We start from the raw sequence: 22,838 nt of genomic DNA, 5'->3' as shown, positions 1-22,838 counted from the left end.
CTGGGGGGTCCCGGTGGCAGCTGACAGCAGAGGCAGCCTGGAGGAGCAGAGCCCTGTGTCCCCCAGGAGCCCAAAGTGGGGAGCCCAGAGAGGGGGGAGCGCCGTCATTGGCGGGACCCTCATCAGCCTGGAGAGGGGCAGGGGGGACTCCTTGGAGCCCCTGCAGCCCAAAGCAGAGAGGGAGGGGAGAAGGGACCCCGGGAGCCCAAAAAGCCCTGGCATCCTGTGCCAGGAAGGTGGACAGAGCTTCAGCCAGAGCTCGGAGCTGGTGGGCCATGAGCAGGTTCACCATGGGGAGAAGCCCTACAAGTGCTTGGAGTGTGGGAAGAGCTTCAGGCAGAGCTCCCACCTGATCCAGCACCAGATGATCCACACCGGGGAATGGCCCTAGGAGTGTGGGGAGTGTGGGAAGGGCTTCAGCTGCAGCTCCCACCTCGTCACCCACCAACGCATGCACACTGGGGAGAGGCCCTACGAGTGTCCCCAGTGTCAGAAGAGGTTTCAGACCAGCTCCAGTCTCCTCAGGCACCAGCGGATTCACACGGAGGAGAGGCCTTTCCGCTGCCCCAACTGTGGGAAGGGCTTCCAACAAAAGTCCCACCTCGTCACCCACCGGTGCGTCCACACTGGGGAGAGGCCCTACGAGTGTCCCCAGTGTGGGAAGAGTTTCTCCAGGAGCTCTACCTTGACCCAACACCAACGGAGGCACCGGTAAGGGAAATCCTGCAAATGCCTCAGCTGTGGGAAGAGCTTCGTGCCCTGCTCCAACTCCATCCCCCATGGGAGGACCCACTTTGGTCAGAGCCCTGGTGACCCACATTCCCAGTGATCCCTGCTGAGAAGACACCTGGAAGGTGTTCTCCACGTCCTCCTGGATCCTCATAGGCACCTGGATGAACAGAGGGGCAGGAACACCCATCAGGACTCTGATCTAAACTGGAAATTCACTGGCAGAAAGCGATTTGTTGACTTTACACCCCAAAGAAATCTCACCCGCTCTGTCCAGTTATTTCTTCTGGTGGCATCAAGCAGTGCTGCATGATCTTGGAGGTCTTTTCCATTTCAATAATTTCTTTCTTCACCCTGTCTAAACAACCAAAACTGTGGTGAAAATAAAAAATTGAGCAAAGAGATCTAAAGCTGCACCATTTACCTGGATTTGGGGGTGAATTTGGGGTTGGTTCAATAGAATATTTGGGAGGATTTGGGTGTTCTGAAGCTATCAAAGTCAGGGGACATGTCCACAATCTCATAGGTGTGCCGGCAAAAGGTGTCCACCTGAGCCCGCCTGTTCTCTAAGAATTCTAATTGTCTGTCCCAGTGCCTGGCCTGGGTCTCCCTATCCGGGATGTTCCCCCAAAGTGCCCAAATCACTGCTGAAGTGCCCGAGCTGATCCTGGCTGTAAATGTTCCTGTCCACCAAGCTCTCCTGGTCAGTGCCATGGGAGGTGGGAGTTTAGGGGCTCGTGGGGGGACTGGGAAGGGCTTCTGTCAATCCTGTGGGAATTTGTGGTGCTGGGAGGGGGCCTGGCAGGGTCTATGAGGGAGATTTGGGTCCCTGACAGGGCTGTGTGGCTTGCAGAGAATTTGGGTGGGTCCTGGGGGAGATGGAAACGGGTTTTGGTGGTTCTTGGGGTCATTTATCTTGCAGGGAGTAGTTGGGGGGGGGGGTCCTGGCTGGGAGCTGTGGGGTGGTTTGAGGAGTCTGGGAGTGGCTGTGGGGCTGGGAGGGCGTTTTTGGGTGGTTGTGACTCCCCCAGACTCCCAAAGCTGCCACCAGACCCCACCCTCAAGATACTGCCAGAGGTCAGTGGCTCCATGGTGGGGTTCATCGTCCTGGCTCTGCAGAAGATATGGGGGGGTCCCCGGGGCCGTGTGTGTCCCCCCAGAGCGTGTGTGACCCCCCCCCCTCCATCCCATCGTTTCCTTGGTGTGCCTGAAGTGTCCAGTCAGGAGCAGAGTGACTCTTGCCAAGGAACTTTGTGGTGCTGTTGCTCAATATTAAATCGGGTTTTTGCTGCTCCCTTGCCGGGGATTTTTTCAGCGCTCTCAAGCCCTCGTTGGTAACAGGGTGAAGGAGCCCTGGGCCAGGCTCTGGCCCTGGGGGACACGGGGACGCTGCCGGGGGGTCCCTGTCCCCTGTCCCACCCCCCATGGCCCTGTGTCAGGCTCTGGGCTCGATCTCGTGGAACATCCTCTGGGGGAGGCTGCGGCGCCGGGGGCGGGGGGACCCGGGGGGACAGGGGACCCCGCTGTGCACGAGCAGCGTTGGACTTCTCTGGGGGAACTGGGAGGGGGGGCTGGGGCAGAGTCACCTCCCCAGTGATCCCAGACAGCCCCTGTGATGTCATACAACCTCCTGTGATATCACACAGCCCTTGTGATGTCACAGAGACAACTCTGAGATGTCGCCCTGTGATGTCAGACAGCTGCTCTGTGATGTCACAGAAGACTCTGAGATGTCACCCTGCAATGTCACTGTTTGTTCTTTGATGTGTTGGTACAAAGGCAAAGAGAATAAATGCTTCCAAACTACCATGAATCTCTACTATGTATGGCAAGAAGTAAATCATATTTTGTTTAGCTGCATCTGACCATGGATAAAGCTGTGCATGGAAAGTGACTCTCACTGCTAGACAATATTATATAGGCCTGGTGGAAAAGGTTATATTAATAGACCAGCAGGGCCTCTCTGAAAGGACACAAATAACCAGGAATAGAGAAAAAAGAAAAAACAGAAAAATTACTTTCCACTGTCACAATTTTGTGCCAAAACCTTGGTTATGAGAAAAAAAGATGTATTGAACCACATGTTTTGCAGTTAGGGACTTCTCTGACTTCAACTCTTAGGACTGAATTGTTCCCCAGGAGCGTATAGAAGTGACTGTGTGAAGAAAACTTTTCCAAATATTCCTAAAAATTCAGGAGTACTCTGCTGCAAAATTTCAGGCACTTCAGGGCATTTTCACTTCAAGCTTCAAGTGTTTCTATGGAAATGCTTGAGAGACAGCATACTTCATATATCCAACATCTCTGTTTGAAAAAAGTTTTTATTTCAGATAGGGGTATAGGAAGGACATTCTCTAAATACAGAGGGTTAAATGCAAAGAATGACACATTTCAGGCAATTTGAGAAACTTATCTTCTTTTATTAATTTCTCAAACATAGATATTCAAATATTATTTAAAAGCAGACAAGCAACTACAGTAGGGTATTTCTCTACACTAAGGGTAACTTTGCAGAATAGTTATACACTCACGAGACTAAAGGGCATCTGGAAGGAATGCTAAGAAACTAGTCTAATTAAAGCTACAGCTCATTAAATGACTACACTAAGTCCCTAACAGACTAGGTTGCTGTCTTCGAGATATTTCAAGCAACCTCCATCAACTGCACTGTTCTTCTGTGAGGATGTGCAGGTGGAGCCAGTTTCTGCCTCATAGACTTAGGCAACAGCACCGTCGTAACTGGAAGGTGAAGGGCAAGGCCACTCAGAGATGTGTCTGCACAACGAATCCATGTGCTGCAGAATCTTCCTTCCGCAGGAGCAGGAAAGCGGCTTCAGGATTGCCAGTGACAAATGCAACAATTATGCAGCGTTCACGTGGCTGCCATCGGGTGTGACCCCCCCAGCACAGCTCTGTGCAGGGAACTCCTCTCAGTAGCTGGAGAGCAGCGTCCGGAGGCGAAATCGCAGCCGACCATAAGCTTGCAGCGCCTCTAGGTGGGCAGCAGGATCTCGGGCCAGGTGCTCAAAGAGGTTGAGTGGCTGAAGCCTTCGCATTGCTGGCGGCAAGCTGATCTCTGCAGGAAGCCTCCCGTTGCCTAGCACAAAGTGCTCCAGGTGTTTCAAGTGCAGGCAGCGGCGCAGGTACGCCATGACGTCCCACAGCCGCTGTGCAAATTCCCTCCTGCGCCACCGGGACAGCGGTACGGTGGTCAGCACGTGCATGACCACAGTCTTCCAGGTAGAGCTGGAAAAACCTGTGCCCCTCAGGATGCAGGTGAAGACCTGCAGGCATTTCAGGTGCAAGCTCTGGCACGGCATCTGCCTGGCAATGTGCTGCAAGAATTTTGCCTCTGCCACAGCATATGTCTCAGGCCACGCTGTGCTTGCGATGATGTTGGCCTCGGTGGGCTGACTGCTCACAAAGATGCTGGAGTTGCCTTTCTGGGCCTCTGTGGGATGGCTGACCACAAAGATGTCAGAGTCCCCTTGGCGCACCCCAAAGAGCATCTCCACCGTCAGGCTCTTCTTGCCTTTGCTCAGCTGGAATTGGCAGGACCGGCTGCAGGGCTGAAACACCAAGTGCCATGAGTATGACTGAGGCACGTGCAGCCACGAGCATCTCACCAACTGGTAGAACCAGCGGGAGGTTTTCTCCACATCCAGGTAGGAGCCGGTGCAGAGTGTCTCTAGGAGGCTGCGCTTCTGCTCCCGCCACAGCTCCTCCTGCGAGTGGTGCAGGAAGCACAACAGCTTCTCGCCCAGCCGCTCCCTCTCGCACAAGCACGCAAGCTCCACACGGACGCTGAAGGTCCTTGTTGCCATCTGCCCTGCACTGTTCAGCTCTAGGTGGAAGACGTGCCCTGGCGGGGGATTCAGTGGGACCAGCACGTGGTACACACCATCCCACCCACGGGGACTCCAGCCCTCAAAGGCACTGCCCACCCCGATGGCTTCTTGAGGCACTGGGTAGAAGCTATTGCTCACGCTGTCCACAAAGACACGCGTGAAGCTCTCCATCAGCTCAGCTACCACTGAGCAACCTCTCTCCAGGTCCTCCACAGGCCACTGTATGCCATCCACTAAAAGGATGCCTTGCTCATTCCCAGCATCCTGAGTGTCTTCTCTGTCTTCGGGTCCACCATTGCCGCTCTCTTCCTTGCCACCATCACTGCCAACTTTTTCACTGGCAGCCACGTTACCTTGTTTGTCTTCTTTTCTATCCTTGTTCTTGTTTCCCTCCACGTTCACATCACCCTGTTCTTCAACCTTGTTTCTATCATTGCCATCTTCTTCTGTAACATCCTTATTTTCTTTCTCAGGTCCAGCAAAACCATTAAGGGCACTTTCATTCCCGCATTTACTGCTATCTTCCTGCTCAGTCACATCTCTGCTTCTCTGTTCACTGGCATCACTGCTTTCCTGCACCTTCACATCCATGTATTTTTCCTGTCCATCTATGTTGTCTTCACCTTCATTTATGTCATTGTTGTCGCCCACCTTTATAGTCACACTATTGTTTTTTTCTTCATTTCCATCTCCTTCTTCTTCCTTTCCAGTGTCCTTGTCTTGCTCCACCCGCACATCCTTGTGTTCTCCTTCATTTGCTTCATCTAGGTCTTCTTTATTTCCAACAACATGGCCAGGTTCTTCTTCATTTTCGTCACCACGACTGTCTCCTGGCACATCCCCATCACTCCGTCCCTCATCTTTCTTTAAATCATGTCCATTGTCTCTGTGAACATCGCTGTCTTCCTTCACCTTCACATCGTCATTGCCTTCAATGGCATCATCACTGTCTCCTTCATCTACAGCCACAGGACTGCCTCCTCTGTCATTTTCAGTGCTGCTGTCATCTGCCTCCACAGTCACGTCAGTGTTTTCTCCACCTTCCTCTGGATCAGTGCTGTTTTCTTTCTGTTCTGTTCCTTTCTCATCTCCCAAGGTGTTGCAGGAGCTCTGGTCCTTGCTGCTGCTGCTGCTGGTGTCACAGCTCCTTCTCCTGCAGCTAAACCACAGGCCCAAGAAGAGCAGGACGCCAGCAAGAACCCAGACCGGCCACTGCTGCAGGGCACCAAAGAGCACGGCTCCCCAGCCCTCGTCCTGCTGCTCCAGGGGCCCCCGCTCCAGCTCCTGCAGCAGCTGAGCCATCTCACGGTCCAGCAGCTCCTGACGCTCCTTCATTCGCTGGTGCGTGGCCTCATCCAGCCCATCCCCAGCCGGCTGGGGGTACTGGATCAGGCTTTGCACGAGCACGAAGAGCAGTGACAGTAAAGCCATGGTCTGCAGGAGGACACACAGAAGGGGTTCAGTGGGGCCGGAATGGAGACGGACAATGAGGGGCAGGAGCAGCAGGGATGTGGCGGCAGGAAGGAGAGGGCCCCCGGCAGCTGGCAAGGCCTGCACCGCTGCCCCAGCAAGCAGCGCGCCCTCAGCGAGGCGCTCCCGCCGGGGCTGGGCCCTGGATGCGGGGGCAGCCCCAGGTACCGGCGCTTCTCCCCCAGCCCTCCTCCAGCCCCCAGCCCCGTCTCCTCACTGCTGTGCACTCACCGCTTGCCCAGGCTCTACTGGGGCAGCGGCACCCGCTGGGGCCTTTTCTAGCTGCCCCCATTGTGACACGGCGCCTGCGATGTCACAGAACCCAGAGCGCGGCACAGGCCAGCCCCGCCCGCCGTCCCCAGCCCGGTCAGGGAACTCATCGTGGCCCTGGGCACCCCGAGCCCCAACAGACACCAAGTGCAGATCCATCCCTCGGGAACCTGGGAACACCAGAGCTTCCCTTGACAGAGCAGGCACAAGCACCCTCACACACAACCCTTGTTAAATTCAAATTTGGGTGACATGACCCAGGGATGTTCTCAGTGTACAAGTGCAGGCTTTTATTTAATACTGGTGGGGGACATTTTTTATTAGTAGTATTTATACTTATTACTGTGGGGTAGGATGTCATGTAAGCTAATGCTCTGTTACAGATTTAGTGAGATTTCTTTCTTTCTGGAAGAAATCCAGGCTGCTTGGATGATGCACAGGAAGAGTTAATACCATCCTAAAAAGGCCAAATAATTTAATTACAAAATTTTGATGCCTTCAATAACCTCTTAGCTCTCAAACTCTGTGGTTCAACACCGTGCAAAATTCTGGTATAGCCAGGATTTTGTTCAGAAAGCAGAATGTCTGTGTTTTCAAATTTCTGCAAAGATGTACCTCTGTCACTCCCACCATCTTCAAAATTGTCTCCCTTAAACAGTGTTAGCCAATCTCTTTGACTGAGAAAGGAACTTCTGTCTCTTTCTGCTATCTCTTTGTGTATTTTTCTCCAAAGGACTGTGAGTACAGGAGAGATTATACTCCTCGACCTTTCTTTGGGGAACTCATCTATAAGTGGAACTGCAGAAATGGGGAGGGAGGAAAGGGAAGCAGGATGTGACTTGAGTACCTGCATCGTGACCACAGATGGCCACTGCTAGACAGACACTGACGTCAGACTGATCACGCTCACCCATTGGTGTGTAGCAGAATAATGTTGGGATTGCTAAAACTGCTCTGAATTGGATTTGCTTAACAGATGTCATTAGTAGAAGTATTCCAATAAAGAGTTTTAAACTCTCTTCCGAGCTGATGCCACTTATCATGTATCTTCCCTGCATTCTTCTAGGGAAGCTGTTTTTAATGTTGTCCCTTCCTTCTTTTTACAAGGGAGCAAAAATTATTTGCCAAGTATCACTCTTCCAGATTTGTTTCCTCTCATTTTCCAAGATTTAATAAAGTGAACACTCAGCAGAATAGTTCCGTATTTTTTGAACACAATTCTTCCTTTACCCAACTGAGGCCCTTCTGTGACCATGAAAACACAAAAACTGTTGTGAGCTACAGTTTACCCTTAAGAGGTTGATATGGGTCAGTTCTCCCAGGTTATTCTTAGTTCATCTGCTATGTAAACTGTTGATGTCAGTGACTGGAAGCTGCTCTCCAGGACATTATATATATGATAATTATATGACAGAAAATGCAACATATAGTTGGATCTGACCTTCAAGTTCACTAGCTTAAAAAAAGAAAAAAAAAAGTCTGTAAGAAATTTGATGGTTTTTCTATTTATAAATGCCTTCACATTTATATTTAGTTTATGCACATACGAGAGCCTTTCCTTGCATGGACAGCAGTGCCCATCCATCATCAATCTCGGGTATAAGTCTCAATGATAACTGCCTCCAGAAAGCATTTTTGAGACAAAACAGGCAAATTCTTTTGCGTAACTATACAATCTTCCAGTAGTAGGATCTTCACTCTCACATAAACACTTCATGCTTTTCCGCAAAGGAATCTGAGATAGATTTTTCTGAGAGATAACAAACCACCAAAAATTAATTAAATAACAAACAAGAGGAAAACACCATTTCTTCACTCAACACACTTTCCTTGTTTTTCATAAGCATTCAGATTTACAGCTGCTGATGCTACCACAGGAGCAGGGCTTTGTCTGGTTTTGCTTCCTTGTTCCAGCAGAGCAAGCACAGCTGCAAAATGCAAATGTTTTTTTTTCCTGAGACGGCAATCAATCTTCTGGTTTGGCTATAGTCTACTTTTCCCTATAAAGTAGAACCTAGAGATACACTCAGAAAATATGTATGGAAGTACCTCTCAATTAATTAAAAAATATTATTACCCAGAAGATAGAGACATGACTGTCTACACTGTATGAATTGAACTTATATGAATTAGGACACAGACTCTTCCATTCTTTAGTAACAAAACTGATGCTGTCCTGAAAATGACATTAATGAATGAGACTGGTATATGAAAACCTTCTGCATCTGCTCTAGACATTGGAATGAGCATGTTAAATGATGCAGCAGACAAGGAGGATGCACTTCTTAGGGAAGCTGAATGTCACTTCTGTGCTTAAGGAGTTCTGCAGTTTGGATGAAGGTCACAGGCTATGTCCAGGTGCACGAAAATGAATGATAAACACACACAGTTCTCTTAGACTGAAAGCAGAGCTAGACAAAGAGTATGAAAATAAGGAATAATTCATCCCCTGGTTTTCTAAAGATGTCAATCTTCTATTAGAAGACAGTTTGTTAGCTCCTCCGTATATTAAAGCTATAACATAATAATAGAAGCACCTCAAACTTGTAGAAGTATCTAAGATGCATAGATTAAGTAAGGTCTATGCAGAGCGAGCACCCTAAAAACATCACAAGAGCAAGCAGTGACAATTTCTGGGATAGTAATGACATGAATCAGTATCTAAAAGTTAAGTATAAGTGAAGAAGAGAATTTTTCAACTAATGGATCAGGGAAAATGTGGGAACAAAGGATATGTGATTAAAGATCACAGTGTATTATATAAACAGAGGTGGAGAATATATGACTTTGATTCTGTATTACAACATATTTCAATTGAGTTGTGTGTAGCTTTAGTTTTATACATGCACAATTTTTTAGAACACATTTTTAGAGTAGGGCATGCAATAAAGGAAATGCATTGTATTGCATTGATCCCCACATGACTCCCTGGAATATCTTAACATTTCCAGCACAGATTCCCACTTCTGAAGATGAAAACCCAGAGAAGATGAAAACCTGTAACTGCCATTAAGAGAAGGTCTGAAATTTTAATTGCTGTCTGAACACAAAGGAGCTGTGACATGCTGTGGTTTCTTGAAGCACTCCTGCAGTTACAGACACATCTTTAACTACCCCACCCTCTCCCTCTTCCCCATCCACCATTGACTGATGCAGCTGGGAGATTCAGTAACTGTGGAGCAAAATCTTGCTTACTTTCAGCTCTCCTGCCCCAGCAAATGCTCAGCTCTTCTGGGAAGATGGACCTATGCCATAAACACACTGCACCTGGAAGAGAATGAAAACTTCCCTTCAAACACACACATGTGACCAGCTTTCTGGAACTGCCTGATGTTGCCAGTTTTCGTCTGTTTTCCACAAAGAAGGGAAAGAACTTTGTATTCTCCTCCTCATGATATTTCAAGTCTTAATTCCAAAGAACAGAGATGCCAGGACTTGTCAGTGACATGACTAACAATCTTATGAGAACTGGCAAGACAGTTCATTTCTCCTACATCTTACAGAAACCTTGGAATTATTTTGTCTGAAACACTTGGGGTAAAGAAGATGGACTTAATTCTGATAACTTTATTGAATATTCAGTACATCTGACATCCCGATATCAACAACAAAAATATGGTTTAATTATGATAAGCCATACTGGTATCATTTACAATACCTAAGTGTGAAAAAACTGCAATGAATTTTTTCTTGATCCATGTGGAAAAATACACACCTTCCACCCCCTCAAGAAAAGTAAGAAAAGGCACAATAAATTCTCATAATTCTCTTTCTTCTGGTTTTTGAGTTCCATCACAGCTCTCCAAATTAAGATTTATGTGCTATTTTGCATCTGTATCTGTTGTTGCTTTCCCCCCTACAGGGATATAGGTGGATAAGTTTAGACAGGAAACAGTATCCCTCAAGCCAAACTGAAAGGTTTATAAAGTTGCTAATAAAAGTTTGGGTCAGGGCCTAAATATCAATCATCTGCTCATTGTCTTTTTAAACGAGCTCAGGCATTTTCCCAACCACTCCCAGCAGGTCTCTGCCACTATTCTAAACTAAGATTTCAGACATTTCTTTTTTTCCTGTGTTGACCTCAATATTTTTTTTTCTCCCCCTCTCTACCTGCCAGATGCATCCATCAGGATTTTGCCAAAGGCTATCTGCTTTTGAAGTTGAGAGGAATTCACTAATCGTGAGTGTCAAATCCACAATAAATGCCATTGCCATATGGTATGTGCTGCTTTTGGGAATTATCTCAAAAGGCCTAGCTGTGAGAAGGCTGGCTGTATGTTAGGAGGGTTTTACTGCTAACTTTCATAACTCATGTCAGGTTTTCAGTTTCTGTATTCATTGGCTTCAGTGAGTGCAACTGTTTCCTGAATTTATGAAAATGTTGTCAAGATCCCTTCATTTACTTCCTCCGTCTCTCTCACACAAACACATCCAGACACATCTCTACACAGTGGAATAGCATGCACAGTGGCATGCAAATCTAGCAAAAGAGAAGCTTGTAAATAAATAGCATGTCATTCTGCTTACTCATTAAATTCATCTGGGTGCTAAACTCATGACAAACGTATCATAAGCCCCGATGAAGGGTTTACAGCCTGTCCCATCACACCATCCTGAGTGCAATTCTGCCATGCATAGGAAGACATAAGTTTGAAAAACAGAGCAGAAATAGCTCCCGTAAGGGCAGGGTGCTGACATAGATGAAACGTAACTAACTGGAGAGCATTTGTTTTAGCTGAAGAAGACAGCATCAGTGTCACATCTCTGTGCCTGTGGAGGTGTAATCTACATTCAAAGCAACAAGAAATCTATCTCCTTTAAAAAATTGTCCATTAATACATAAATGTGTCTGTGTTGAAACTCCTCAGATACCATTCCCAACAAGAACTACACACAAGACTAAGAAATTCCACAGAGAAACACGATTTGGTGATCCAAAGAGGCAAGATAAAAGAAAACCACATATGTGGAGTTTAACATACCAACGTAGTGATAGAAAAAGAATTACAAAAATAAATGTCAGTCCCCTTGAAACACTTGAGGCAGCGCTCTCAACCTTCTCTGATGCTCTAGGAAGATGTGAATGTCCTCCATGTCTCACATCATCCCCACCAGCCACATGGAAATATCTCCAATGCAGCTTGGAGTGTTTCAAGTATAACTCCCCTCTAATTTATGTAGTCTGTTAACATCGTCTTGGAGCAAACAGAAATAATAGTTTAAAAAGACAGCTCTATTTCAGATACATGTGCCTCTACATGACAAAAAAAACCCAGAATTTAATACCGTCCCTAGGCAGAATTCATCCATCTTTAAGGCTTCTATTTTGTATGTCTGATTTGTTTTCCTGGTAAGTAATACAAATGAACTGCTGGCAACATCACATCAAAACAAAAGCAGCAGAATCAGAAAAAAAACACTGAAAAGTTTACCTTTCTAGGAAAGCTTCAGTCTTGGGATATTTTGTTTTGACATTCCAGTGACTGGAAGGAACAGCATCACTAAAGACAGCAGGCTATAGGCATGTGGCACTTGCAAAGTTCTCATTCTGCTCTCTTCTTCTGCATCTTCTTTTGCACTATCTCCCCACTTTTCAAACAACCCAAGTTTTATCTGGAAGAAAAAAAGGAAAACATCTGTAGACCTGCATTACTGCATAAATAATAATTCTGTAAGCAAGCCAGACCTACCTTTAAAGAGCAGCTCATTTAATTTCTTTGCTACAAAAGTATTTTTTCTCCAGTACAAGTAAAAATGTTTTGTTTCTTTAATACTAAATTTACACATTTTGACATTGGAAAAATATGTAAACTTTTCAACACCAGTGTCTAGCATAGCTAAAGTTCAAACACAAATTAAATTAATACAGTATCCACACAAAGAATATTTGCCATTCAAAAGTGACCACACAACTTGTTAGTTCATACCAGTCGACTGGATATCTTAATGTTTTATAACTTTTTATCTCAGTACAAAAGCTATTTTATGTTTATGCTATGACTAGAATGAACTGTAAGGTCTCAGATGCCATGGGGGTACAAGCAGCGTTAACAATGAGTACATACCCATCAAAACTTTCATAAATAATCTAAGAAAACTGGATAGAACAAGCAGTTGTGTTTAGTTTTAATAGAAAAAAAGTCAGTGCAGATGATGGATTTAAAAGTGCTTTCAGTATGATATTTCCGGCAGAATAACTGCAACTCATCCACCAAAACGTCCTATAAACTTTAATGAGTGTTTCAGGCTGGGGTCAATAGGCTGATATGAGATTTTGTTAGCACAGTGTGCAACTAAGCCAGCTTTGCAGCACTTTTCACTTAATAAGTGTCATTCATAGTCCATAAATCTTGAAGTGTTTTACAAATGAAAGCAATTATCACTGTCCTTATTTTCCCTATGCAAAAACAGAACCATAAAGCTGCAGTGAACCTATTTCCTCGAGGTCACACAGCACAGTAGTTGAAAAGAAAACAGCAACAGCAATCCTGGTGTCCTTTGTACCCAGCTATCAAGGATCTCTTTTGCCCAATAACTCCACTTTTGCACAAGAAATTATTTTAAATGGCGTCTTGAGTTCTGAAGGCAAAACTTGATGGTTAATAAATCACAGAGATCAGAGTATGAAAATACTTGTAAGACCAGATCCTTCCTCCTGCAAGTGCATGATGCTAGAGGTCAAGGGAGACAGCTGGTGAAATTAAAAATATCAATGTTTGAGTAATGCTGTAAAATCAAGGAGTAAAGAAATGTTATGGTTAGTTGAGAGATTAATGGCTCATGACTTGCCATGAAAATTATTTTCTGAAAGGTACTGGAACTGCCTGATTAAAAGAGCAATCCTAGCGCCCACGTCAGCCAGCACTTGCACAGACATCAAAGGAGAGGCTCCTTACAAGCCCATGAGGGATGCAGCACAGCTCGTGGCCCCTGGTCTAGCATTTGAGCTCCTGCAGCCCTGGGTCAGGCAACTCTGAGCTACAGCAGCACCCAGAACCATGGCATGAAAGCATGGAAACAGTTTTCTCCAACAGAGGAAATCTCTCTCAGATGAAACTTGGGCTTTCTGAGCCTCCAGAACTTCTGTTAATAGTAAAAGACAGAGAAGTGTGCAAGAAGAGCAGGGTGGTGAAAGAGAAAGAGGGAAATAATTTGTAAAATGCCCAAAGCGTAGCTCCTATTGCGGAACACTGAGCTTCTTTCTTCTCAGTCCCCTCTTCAACACTGACATTCAGTGTCTGAATGTACTACTCTTGGCCAAGGGGAGTGCGTGTTCATGAGATGACACGGCGAGAAAACAGACAAACATGAAATGCCTGCTTCATCTTTCCCTTCCCTTTATTACAGAATGAGATCTGAAGAGAAGGCCCTTACTTCTTCTGTGCCAACACATCTATTTGAGGGTGCACCACAAAAGACTGATGTGGATTGGACTATCGTAGGGTTAAACTGCCTTTAAAAAATCTATTTAGGGGGAAGAAGGGCAACAGAGGGGAGGGGAGGAGGGGGAAGAATATATGAAGGTGAGACACCAGCCCTGTCCATCTTCAGCAGGATGATAGTGGCAAACCATACTTCAAAAAGAAGCAATTAAGTGGGAGCCAGTCTCACTGCAAGCATGTTGAGACGTCATGGCCTGAAGGTCTGGGCCTCAGACAACAGGGAATTCACCAAAGGATTTGGGGTTCATTTTCTTGAGGCAAATTACTGTGAAGAATCAAGACTAAATTTGACTAAAAAACCAATTTTGTCGATGCACTGTCATTTGCTGAATTGATTGAGAATCAGCACCAAACTCAGGCCTTTGGCCATAGCTCACAACCTCACTTTTTCATTTAGGCATTTTTTGCTAATGGGAACCTTCAGGTTTTCTTTGGTGTTTTTTTTTTTTTCCTCTTTTCCCATTTATTTGAATAATGTCTCTGAAAAACCATTTGCCTTCACAAGGCGGTTGGTTAGTTTACACTGGAGGCAGCTGCTCTGTGAGCTCGAGTCAACCCTGCCCTGTCTTCAGATTCATTGCAATCTGGCCAGATTGTCACATATATTTTTAGTTTATGATGATCCTCTAATACAATTCCAGCTTCCACACAGAGTCCTTCCAACAGTCTAGCTCAGGTTAATGAACTTCAGGCCAACTAACTTGCCATTAATCTTCAGGAAATATCCTTCCTCTCTGTAACATAAGCAATGTCAATCAGTGTCCTGTGCTGAAAAGACCCACAGTCACACTGATCAGAAGCAAACAGTCCCATGAGCAGAAATAAAACATAAATCCTAAAAGCAAATTCTACTACCCCGTTCTTTCCTCCCCTCAAAAGTAAGAAGAATTTGGTCAGACAAGAAAAAATTACTGGTTTGTTCAGTTCTTTGATACTTGAGCTAAGGACCAACACCTTCTAAAACTTCCTCACCATGAACAGATCCAAAATAAATGAGGAAAAAGAGTCTGAAAAGAAAAATGCCGAGGCTAAAGCTGCTTCCCCACCTTGGCTTCAGCTAGGAAATAGCACTGCACTGTGTTAATTATCACCTGCAAGACCGACCAGGGAAGGAAGCCATGCACACACCTCGCGGAAACGGGGGCATTTCCAGCGGAATAAAGGAGCTTTTATTTGCCCCATGTAGGGCGGGAGGCACAAGGCTGAGAGGGGCTGAGCAGCCTGGCTCCATCCTGCTTGGACCTCCCAGCGGGGCCCATAAATTCGGACCGGGCTGTGGGTAACGCTGCCAGAAGACAGAAAGTGGAGCTGCGGGTGGGTTGCCATCCTGACAGACAGAGGGGCCAGACCTGACTGGCACATGTGCCATGGCACGTCCCGAAACGAGGTGTCACCTCCCCGCAATTGGTCACATCTAGTGGAGCCTATAAAACAGATTGCTCCGAAGCTACTGTCTGAAACAAGAAAACCTGGGGCCAATTTACTAAACATAATTTATTCCAGGCCCTTTGTGGCAATAAACAGAGCTCTTCAGCCTTCTCAAACACACAGACAGTAAGGAGCTCTGTGCTTATGGGAGCTTTTTCAGATCGTTCAGCCCAAACCTATCTAAATGCAAAATCTTGCATTCACAAATACTGTGTAGTTTCCGACTTCTCCTGGCGTCAAGACGTCCAGAGCTGAAATGACTGTGACCCATCTGCAAACACACACTTTTTAAACTGTATTCAGGAAACTCTCGGTTAATTCTGTGAAAAAAACCTTCATGGAATTGGAGGATAATTTAAAACCTGTTTCCAGCACTATTTTTCCAAGGTCATTTTAAAATTCAGAATTTTATTTTCCAATAAAGAGTTGTGGCTCAGTTTTAGTGAATCTAATAGCAATGCTGCAAATTGTGACAACTGAAAATCTAGAGCTATAAGCTCTAGATAAAATCTAGTCACTCTAAGCTTATAAATCTAGCCACTATAGCTTATAAAATCTAGTCACTATAAGCTTATAAATGAATTATAAACCTAATGAGTAAGGTGCCTAAACCACGTAGCTTCAATACGTAATTTTCTATCACTGATGCAGGAGTTTTTCTTTCTTCTCCTCATCTATCCTTGTTTGACATCTTGTGGTTTTATTTTATTTTGGTCAATGGAGTCAGAAGAGAGCAAAAAATGTCCCTTCCAGACATCAACAAAATAGCATGAGTGGCCTTTCAGACAAATATATTGCTTTAAAAGATTTAAAACTAACCAGCTACAATAGAAACAAAAATTACCCCACCTACAATTCATATTTATTGAAAGGTACATTATCTCTTTATCATCTCTTTATTAAGAGATAAATATCCGTTTATTTAGGTAGATTATTTTCTACTATTACAAGTAGAAAATCTATATGCACACAAATTTAAAGCACGTTATTTTAACTACAAGTATACAGATATGTGTGTCCAATGCATTATGCAGATATCTCACCTTGAAATTATCATACAAATTCCAAAAGAAAAATTACTGTGGTTGCCTACTGTGTGGTTCAAAACTGTACTATAATCATGAACTGGATATTGAATTGCCTTTGTTAGTAAGAGGGAAAACTGTAAGCATACATGGCTTAGATTAGTAACTTAGAAAGTCAAATAGACTAAAAATAAAATTACATCTTCAGACTTACTTAACAATCTTAACTTAGTTCTGCAATAACAGAGATGACATTGATCCAGAGCATAATGAAACTATGTTCTTGTAGCCCTTAGATAGATGGTCTGTTTATTATTTGGCAGAAGATGCTTTTCTCTTCATTGTGAAATCTCATTTAAAGCTAACTCCATCCAAGAACTGGTAAACAGTATTATTCATCACTATTCTCCTACTTATTAAGTAGGTCTTGTGCTGTTTTTAGTCCAGAAAATGTTCTCTTTCAGGATTCAGAAAAATACTGCTTTTTACACAAACCCCAGATCAGCATTACCTCACTTCCCAACACCAGGAGAAATTAATGAATAAAAATACAATGGTAAAATCAAAAAGCATTATGTGAGCCTGCAGTAAGTGATTTTTTTTTCATTTTATGTTGCATAAATCACTGGGTTTAGTCTACCTGGTTTAGATGAGGTTTTGCCATGCAGCAGTCTTCGCTATTGTTAAATACCCAAACAATTAGCAGAGACTCCTAAGAAGCATAACCCAGCTTACAATGAGTTTTGCAAAACTATAAAGGCTTTAACTTTTACTGAGCTCCTCACAGGATTTACACACCATCCATTCAACACCAATAACTTGGCAAGAAAAATCACTGCTGTGACTCTCACTTGAGAAAAATCAAATCGAGCAAAGAAAAATGAAGGGTCTGAGAGACAATGAGGACACAATTGAGGGAACAGAGTCAGCAAAAAAATCTTATTGCAGAGAACTATTTGATAATAAATAAAGCTCTCCAATAGAGAGAGAAAATACATTTGAGGATTACACTGGATTTTTTGTTGAGATGAACTCAAGCTCAAGTAAAAAATGGTGACTAAGGAAGTGAAATGAGAGAAGGAGGAGGAAGGAACTCCCTTATTTTGTTCACTTTTTCATACTTTTCAGCATCTTTCTGAAGGGAATCTGCTGGTGGAAGCATTTCCAACAGGCATGTAGTCTGTTTGGAGATAAACACTGGTTGAAATGGTAGAAACCTTACAGAATGGTCTGTGTCACATTGCTCTGAAGAGCTCATCTGACCATGAAATTTACTGTTGGGCACCTAAAATTATACACATAGGAAACAAGCACTTCATCCTCAAAAGATATCAGGATATTTTTCAGGTCAATGTCAGTGAGGTGAGGATTGCACTCAAAAATTTCACACAGACACAGAAGTAATCTTTTCAGAAAGTGACAGATAGACAGCCATGCACACAGACATGTTATGTATCATTACAAACGGTGATTCCGAGAAATTTTATCTGTGGCATTCTATATTTTGGACATGTAACACATAAATCCAAGACTGATGATAAAGCAAATGCTATTCTCTAACCCTAATTATTTGTATATTGTGTCTCCTCAAAAACAAACAAACAAAAAACAAAAAACCCCACCCAAAAAAACCCCAAAAAACAACCAGACTCACTGCTTTCTACATTCTATAGGCTGTTTCTCAAACACAGTATCTATTGTTCAAGAAACAGGATAGGATGGAAAGCAATTTGTCATCTGAAAATTGTATTTCCAAGAGGAGGTAGGGACATAAATAAAATGTCCCACCAGTCAGATGTGAAGCTGGGATCTTTGCACAGAAATATCAACATGCCTTTCACTCTACAGTTAGATGCATATGTATCTCTTATGGATTCTTTTTCCTCATTTCCTCTTGTTTCCTTTGGGGAAGGAACTATGACTTCAGGTATTACGTCCATTATAACAGCTTTCTATAGGCTCTTTATTTAGAAAGACATGAGAATGCCCTACAAGTCTGATCATTAAAAAAAAAAAAAAAAAAAAAAAACCAGAAAAACCCAAACAACAAAACCCAAACACAAGCCAAAGAAGAAGGCAGTGTAAGGCACGATTCAGCAACACATAAGAATCAAAAGGAGCCCTAAGCCAAACCTCAGTGTTACATTATTTTAAGTACAGCATGTTTCCCCAGCAGACCAAAAAAAAACCACTAAAGCTATGAAAAGTGATTCTAAGATGAGTTTTGTAATTCTGGTATCCAAGAAAAGAAAAAAGCAGTAGTATGAAAATTCCTAGAGACATTAATGAAAAGGTAGACTAGATGGAAAACCACGTACTGTGATGTCTGAAGGGTTTCGAAGAGAGACAGAGAATTTTCCTCTGAAATGTCTGTCACCACCTGCAGCACTTGGGGTGGTTTGGCTCAGCTCTGAGTGAAGGAGACAACACTTGCAGGAAGCTCTGCCTGTGGAACAGCCTTGGCCTGCTCTTGAGAAAATACTGGAAAGCCAGAAAAATGTCACAATGGCCATCAGAGAAAACAAATGCTCATTTTGGGGAGATCTGCCTGAGCATTTAAAATCTAGCAGATGGCATTTCTCCTGCTGCAGCCTGAATTACCCTCAGGCAGCACTGTCAAGCCACCTAAACCACTGACCCTGCAACCACCATTCTTCTACTGAAGAAGCATAAACCTACCTTGGCCAACACAAAGGAAGGATTACAGTCTCATTTTCGCCTCCAGGAGTTCTTGCCAGTGCTTTGCTGTGGAAAAACCGTTCTCTGCTATTTCCTTTCATAGGAGACCTTCCAAAATATGCAGGAGTGAAGCATCGGTCCTCTAGCAGGGACCAGAAGTCTGAACTGGCTGATATTTTTGGGCATTACCAGTAACTAGTGGCAATGGGGTATTCTACAGATTAGTTACTTGAACTTGCCCTATCATGACTTTTGTACATTTGTGAAAAACCCAGCTTGAAGGGACAGTAGTGCAGCACTCTGGTGAAATCTGTGATATATCAAATCCAGACTTACAGCTCTGCAGGATACAGCAGCAAGGTGGATAGCAGTGCATACTCTGAAAGGGAACAGACTGTGAGTTTCTGCATGGATACATCTACAGATGCAAGTAGGTGGGGCTCTCCTGTCCTTGATCCAAGCAATCCAGACCTCAGCCAGATCCTAGTGCTGTATGGCTCCATTAATTGCACACTATACAGCAATAGATTACACATTTCAGCCATACACACATCTGAGGCACCACCAGACAGCCAACTCTGTGTGCAGGCACAACCTGCAGATCATGCACACCATCACAACTCAGCAGACCCTACTAAATCAAAAACTCAACCAAAACAACCCTAAAACAAACCCTCCCCAAAGCAGAAAGAAATAAAGGAACAAAGATTTACATTTACATAAATATTTAAAAGGTAAATTTCATTTCACAGCTAATGCTTTATTGTACTAAAATTTGTAGCTATATTATCTCATGTAAGCATTAATGTATTGCCCAACAGTTTGTAATTTTGTGTAAATGCTTGCAGGCACTCACAGCTGTATCTAAAGTCTGTGAGACTCTCCGATAAAAACAAAATGTTACAAATGTTAAGTAGAGGCAACTGCATGTTGTAGTTGGCATCTTAATATAATAAAATATTTTTTTTATTTTTTCTATTTTACAAATCCTGAAAGCATGTTTCCTTAACTGCCAGTACTATTTAGTTTATTGTCAGCTGTGTAGAAGTCAAATCATAACTTTCAAAATAATTCAGGCTAATGCAGTTTAGTAATGATTAAAAAATGTGTACTTCATACGGCAGCTGGGCTTTGATCAAATCTGTTTGCTGTATATCCAATGGCATATTTTACTAAAATTCCTTTCATCAACGTATGGCCTCATTATTTGATGCACTGTCAGTGAACTCTGTGCAGCACAGCCTGCAGGATTTCCTATATAAACTACACTATAGGGAAAGACATGCCGGAAAGATTTTAATTTCCACTTTCAACAAATTGATTTAAAAATTCATTACTATATTCTTGAAGTCTACTGGGGAAGAGTTTTTTTAATGCCTTGTCCACCTAATTTTGGATCAACATTTTGTGCAGCTAAAATGTGAAGTGATACACATATGAACGTGTACACTGCACAGCAGTGATCATCTGTTGGCCCAATAACCCAGTTATTTTATTGTTAGACTGAACACATTTGCTTTCTTCTTGGTTTTTTTAAACATTTGATTTCATTTAAATTTGGAGTATATGTGACAGAGAATCAGCAGAGCCTCTATAAAAATCCCACTTGTGAGCTTACACAAGTCATTGACTCAATGGGGACCTGCTCCTCTTGATGGGTTTCCCTCAGGTACTCATCATCACAGCATCTGAGCACTTTAAAAGCTTTAATGTCTCCATTCTCTACCCTCTATCCTTGTTAGAGGTAGCTGGATTTCTTTTAATGCTGCCATAGGAGATGACATCCCTTGGATAACATCACACTAGCCGTCAGGACCAGTACCCACATCCCCCTAGTCACACAGCCAACCTTCTCCACAGGGACAACAGACTTGGAACTCCTGCAGGGAGATCCATGACTCACATACCACTTTTTACAGTGTTTTATTTGTGATTTAAGTGCTTGTGCAAACTGCAGAAAATTACAAGCAATCACAGTTTCATTTTCTATAAAGAACTTCACAGAGCTGTGTAAGGAAAAACACACTGCCAGTATGGGTTCAGACAGCAGGTCATCAAAGCTTTAACAGCCCTGTGTCCTCTGATCATCAATTTTACCATTTTCAAGGGTTACAAGATGCTGCTATCTATTCAGAGCTTCAAAAACCTTTCTGTTTGTGACACAGCAGGAATCACTTTATATTTGGTGCAATAGTTGTTTTGCTATTTTTAAGCTGCTTTATGAGGGGTGCTATCATGACAGTTCCTGGAATCTGAAACAGCCATACTGAAAAAGAAACCAAGAATTCATGCATCACCTCCTCCATTCAACACAGAAATACTTCCACTTTAGTTTAAAATCACAAAAACTTTCCTGTGTCTTGTGAGGACACAGTGTGCAAGGATGAATCAGTATTTCACCAAAAAAAAAAGGAAAAATTTAGATGGTTAACCAGTTAGTTTCCATAACCAGAAGACCAATATTAAAAAGGCAGGATGTAAAACACTTCTCATTTCCTTTTCCCCTAAGTCATTTGTCCCCTAAGATGATGAGGCAATCTCAATCTTGAGGGACTTCTGAGGTTTCATTGCTCAAGGAATGAAAGGATTGTCAACACTGGAACAGGAGCTCAGAGAAATTGTGGATTCTCCATCTTTGCAGACATTTGAAGCTTGACTGGACATAGCTCTAAGCAATCTAATCCAAAGCTGAAGTTATCCATCCTTTGAAATACAAACAAAATCATATGACTTCCTCATGTCTCCTTCAATCCTAATTTTTCTACTATTCCCTTTAGCAGTTAATGGACAAATTAATAACTGAACTGAATCACACACTGAAGGTCTTGCTCAACATCCAACACCATTCCACTTAAACTTGGATGTCTGACAGCCATCAAATGACTTTTTCTACTCTCTAGTGACCTTATCTTCCCAAGGACTCTTCTGATAAGGGCAATGTCTACCTGAGCTGCTTACGAATTAACTACTTCACTATTAAAATCTGACTGAAAACAGGATCACTTTTCTTTTATAACACTGTCCAAAAGCTGAAGCAATTCAAGAACTGATCCATAGGCAGATAATCAACCCCTGTACCAAGAATAGCAATGTGTGCATAGGACAAGTGGAGTACACACAGCATAGGTACAGGCACTGCATTAGCTGTATCACTTAATTCAGTATCTCACAGCTTCCACGTACAGTTCACCCACATGGTCCTGGTTTGCCCATCCCGTGAAAACTAAGCCCACAGCTGAGTGTCAAAGTTATTAACATGGTATCTGAAATAAGGCTTTTGCCTGCACGGAGACAAGAGGGGGATTTATTCCAAGATTTCCCCACTGGAGTCTGAAGAAGCTGGGTGAAAAATGCCACTGGATGAATTATTGACACCCAAACCACGCCAATGACTTCTGCTCGCCCAGCACACAAGACCATCTGTGTGTTCCCTCCTGACCTCTCTTTTCTATCCAGATCAGCAGCTCTTTCCTGCCCGTCTATTATGTCCCAGTGACACCAAGAAGTGGAAGCCATTGTAGTTACCACATTAAATATTTCTCAACATTGCAGGGAAAAAAAAAAACTACTAGAAAGGAATTGGGCTGCATGCTGGCTTAGCTAGAAAAAGAAATTTGGTGAAGAAGATTAAGCTGTGTTCCTATAGCCACAGCTGAGCAGGTGGCAAAGACCCATCACAGGTGCTTGTTCCATAGAGGATTCCACTCCCTGGCAAAACAGCTGCTCCTCAAAGAAACCAGGGCTTGAAGATATCCAGGACTCTGCCTGTCAGATGAGCCTTGTGTAAGTTTATGAAGTCTTGGGATCACTATGATTAACAACCTTCCTTAAGCTGTTCCCCACCAGGCTTTAGTGCTTTTAAACCACTGACCCCTTGAATTAAAGAGGGAGATTTCTCTTTTCACAGCTGTGACTCAACACAGGAAGGAATTCAGAGACATCTGAAA

The 22,838-nt window shown here is 43.6% G+C and overlaps 1 protein-coding gene and 1 pseudogene across 1 annotated transcript; one reads left to right on the top strand and one right to left on the bottom strand.

Annotated features, from left to right (window-relative positions):
- LOC137467420 (zinc finger protein 418-like) overlaps positions 1-697 on the top strand; it is a 95,805-nt pseudogene extending 95,108 nt beyond the window's left edge.
- A 2,917-nt stretch (positions 698-3,614) lies between these two features.
- Positions 3,615-7,231, bottom strand: LOC137467418 (inositol 1,4,5-trisphosphate receptor-interacting protein-like 1). The gene is made up of 2 exons (XM_068178919.1): positions 7,165-7,231; positions 3,615-5,536 (listed from the first exon to the last, which is right to left on the bottom strand). The coding sequence occupies exons 1-2, from the start codon at positions 7,229-7,231 to the stop codon at positions 3,660-3,662; spliced, it is 1,944 nt and encodes a 647-aa protein (XP_068035020.1). The 3' UTR covers positions 3,615-3,659.
- Between the last annotated feature and the right edge of the window lie 15,607 nt (positions 7,232-22,838).

Source organism: Anomalospiza imberbis, unplaced genomic scaffold (genome assembly GCF_031753505.1).
Source record: "Anomalospiza imberbis isolate Cuckoo-Finch-1a 21T00152 unplaced genomic scaffold, ASM3175350v1 scaffold_62, whole genome shotgun sequence".
NCBI classification, from domain to species: Eukaryota; Metazoa; Chordata; class Aves; order Passeriformes; family Viduidae; genus Anomalospiza; species Anomalospiza imberbis.
Note: the sequence above shows the minus strand (reverse complement) of the source record. Positions and strands in the feature narration are given on the sequence as shown.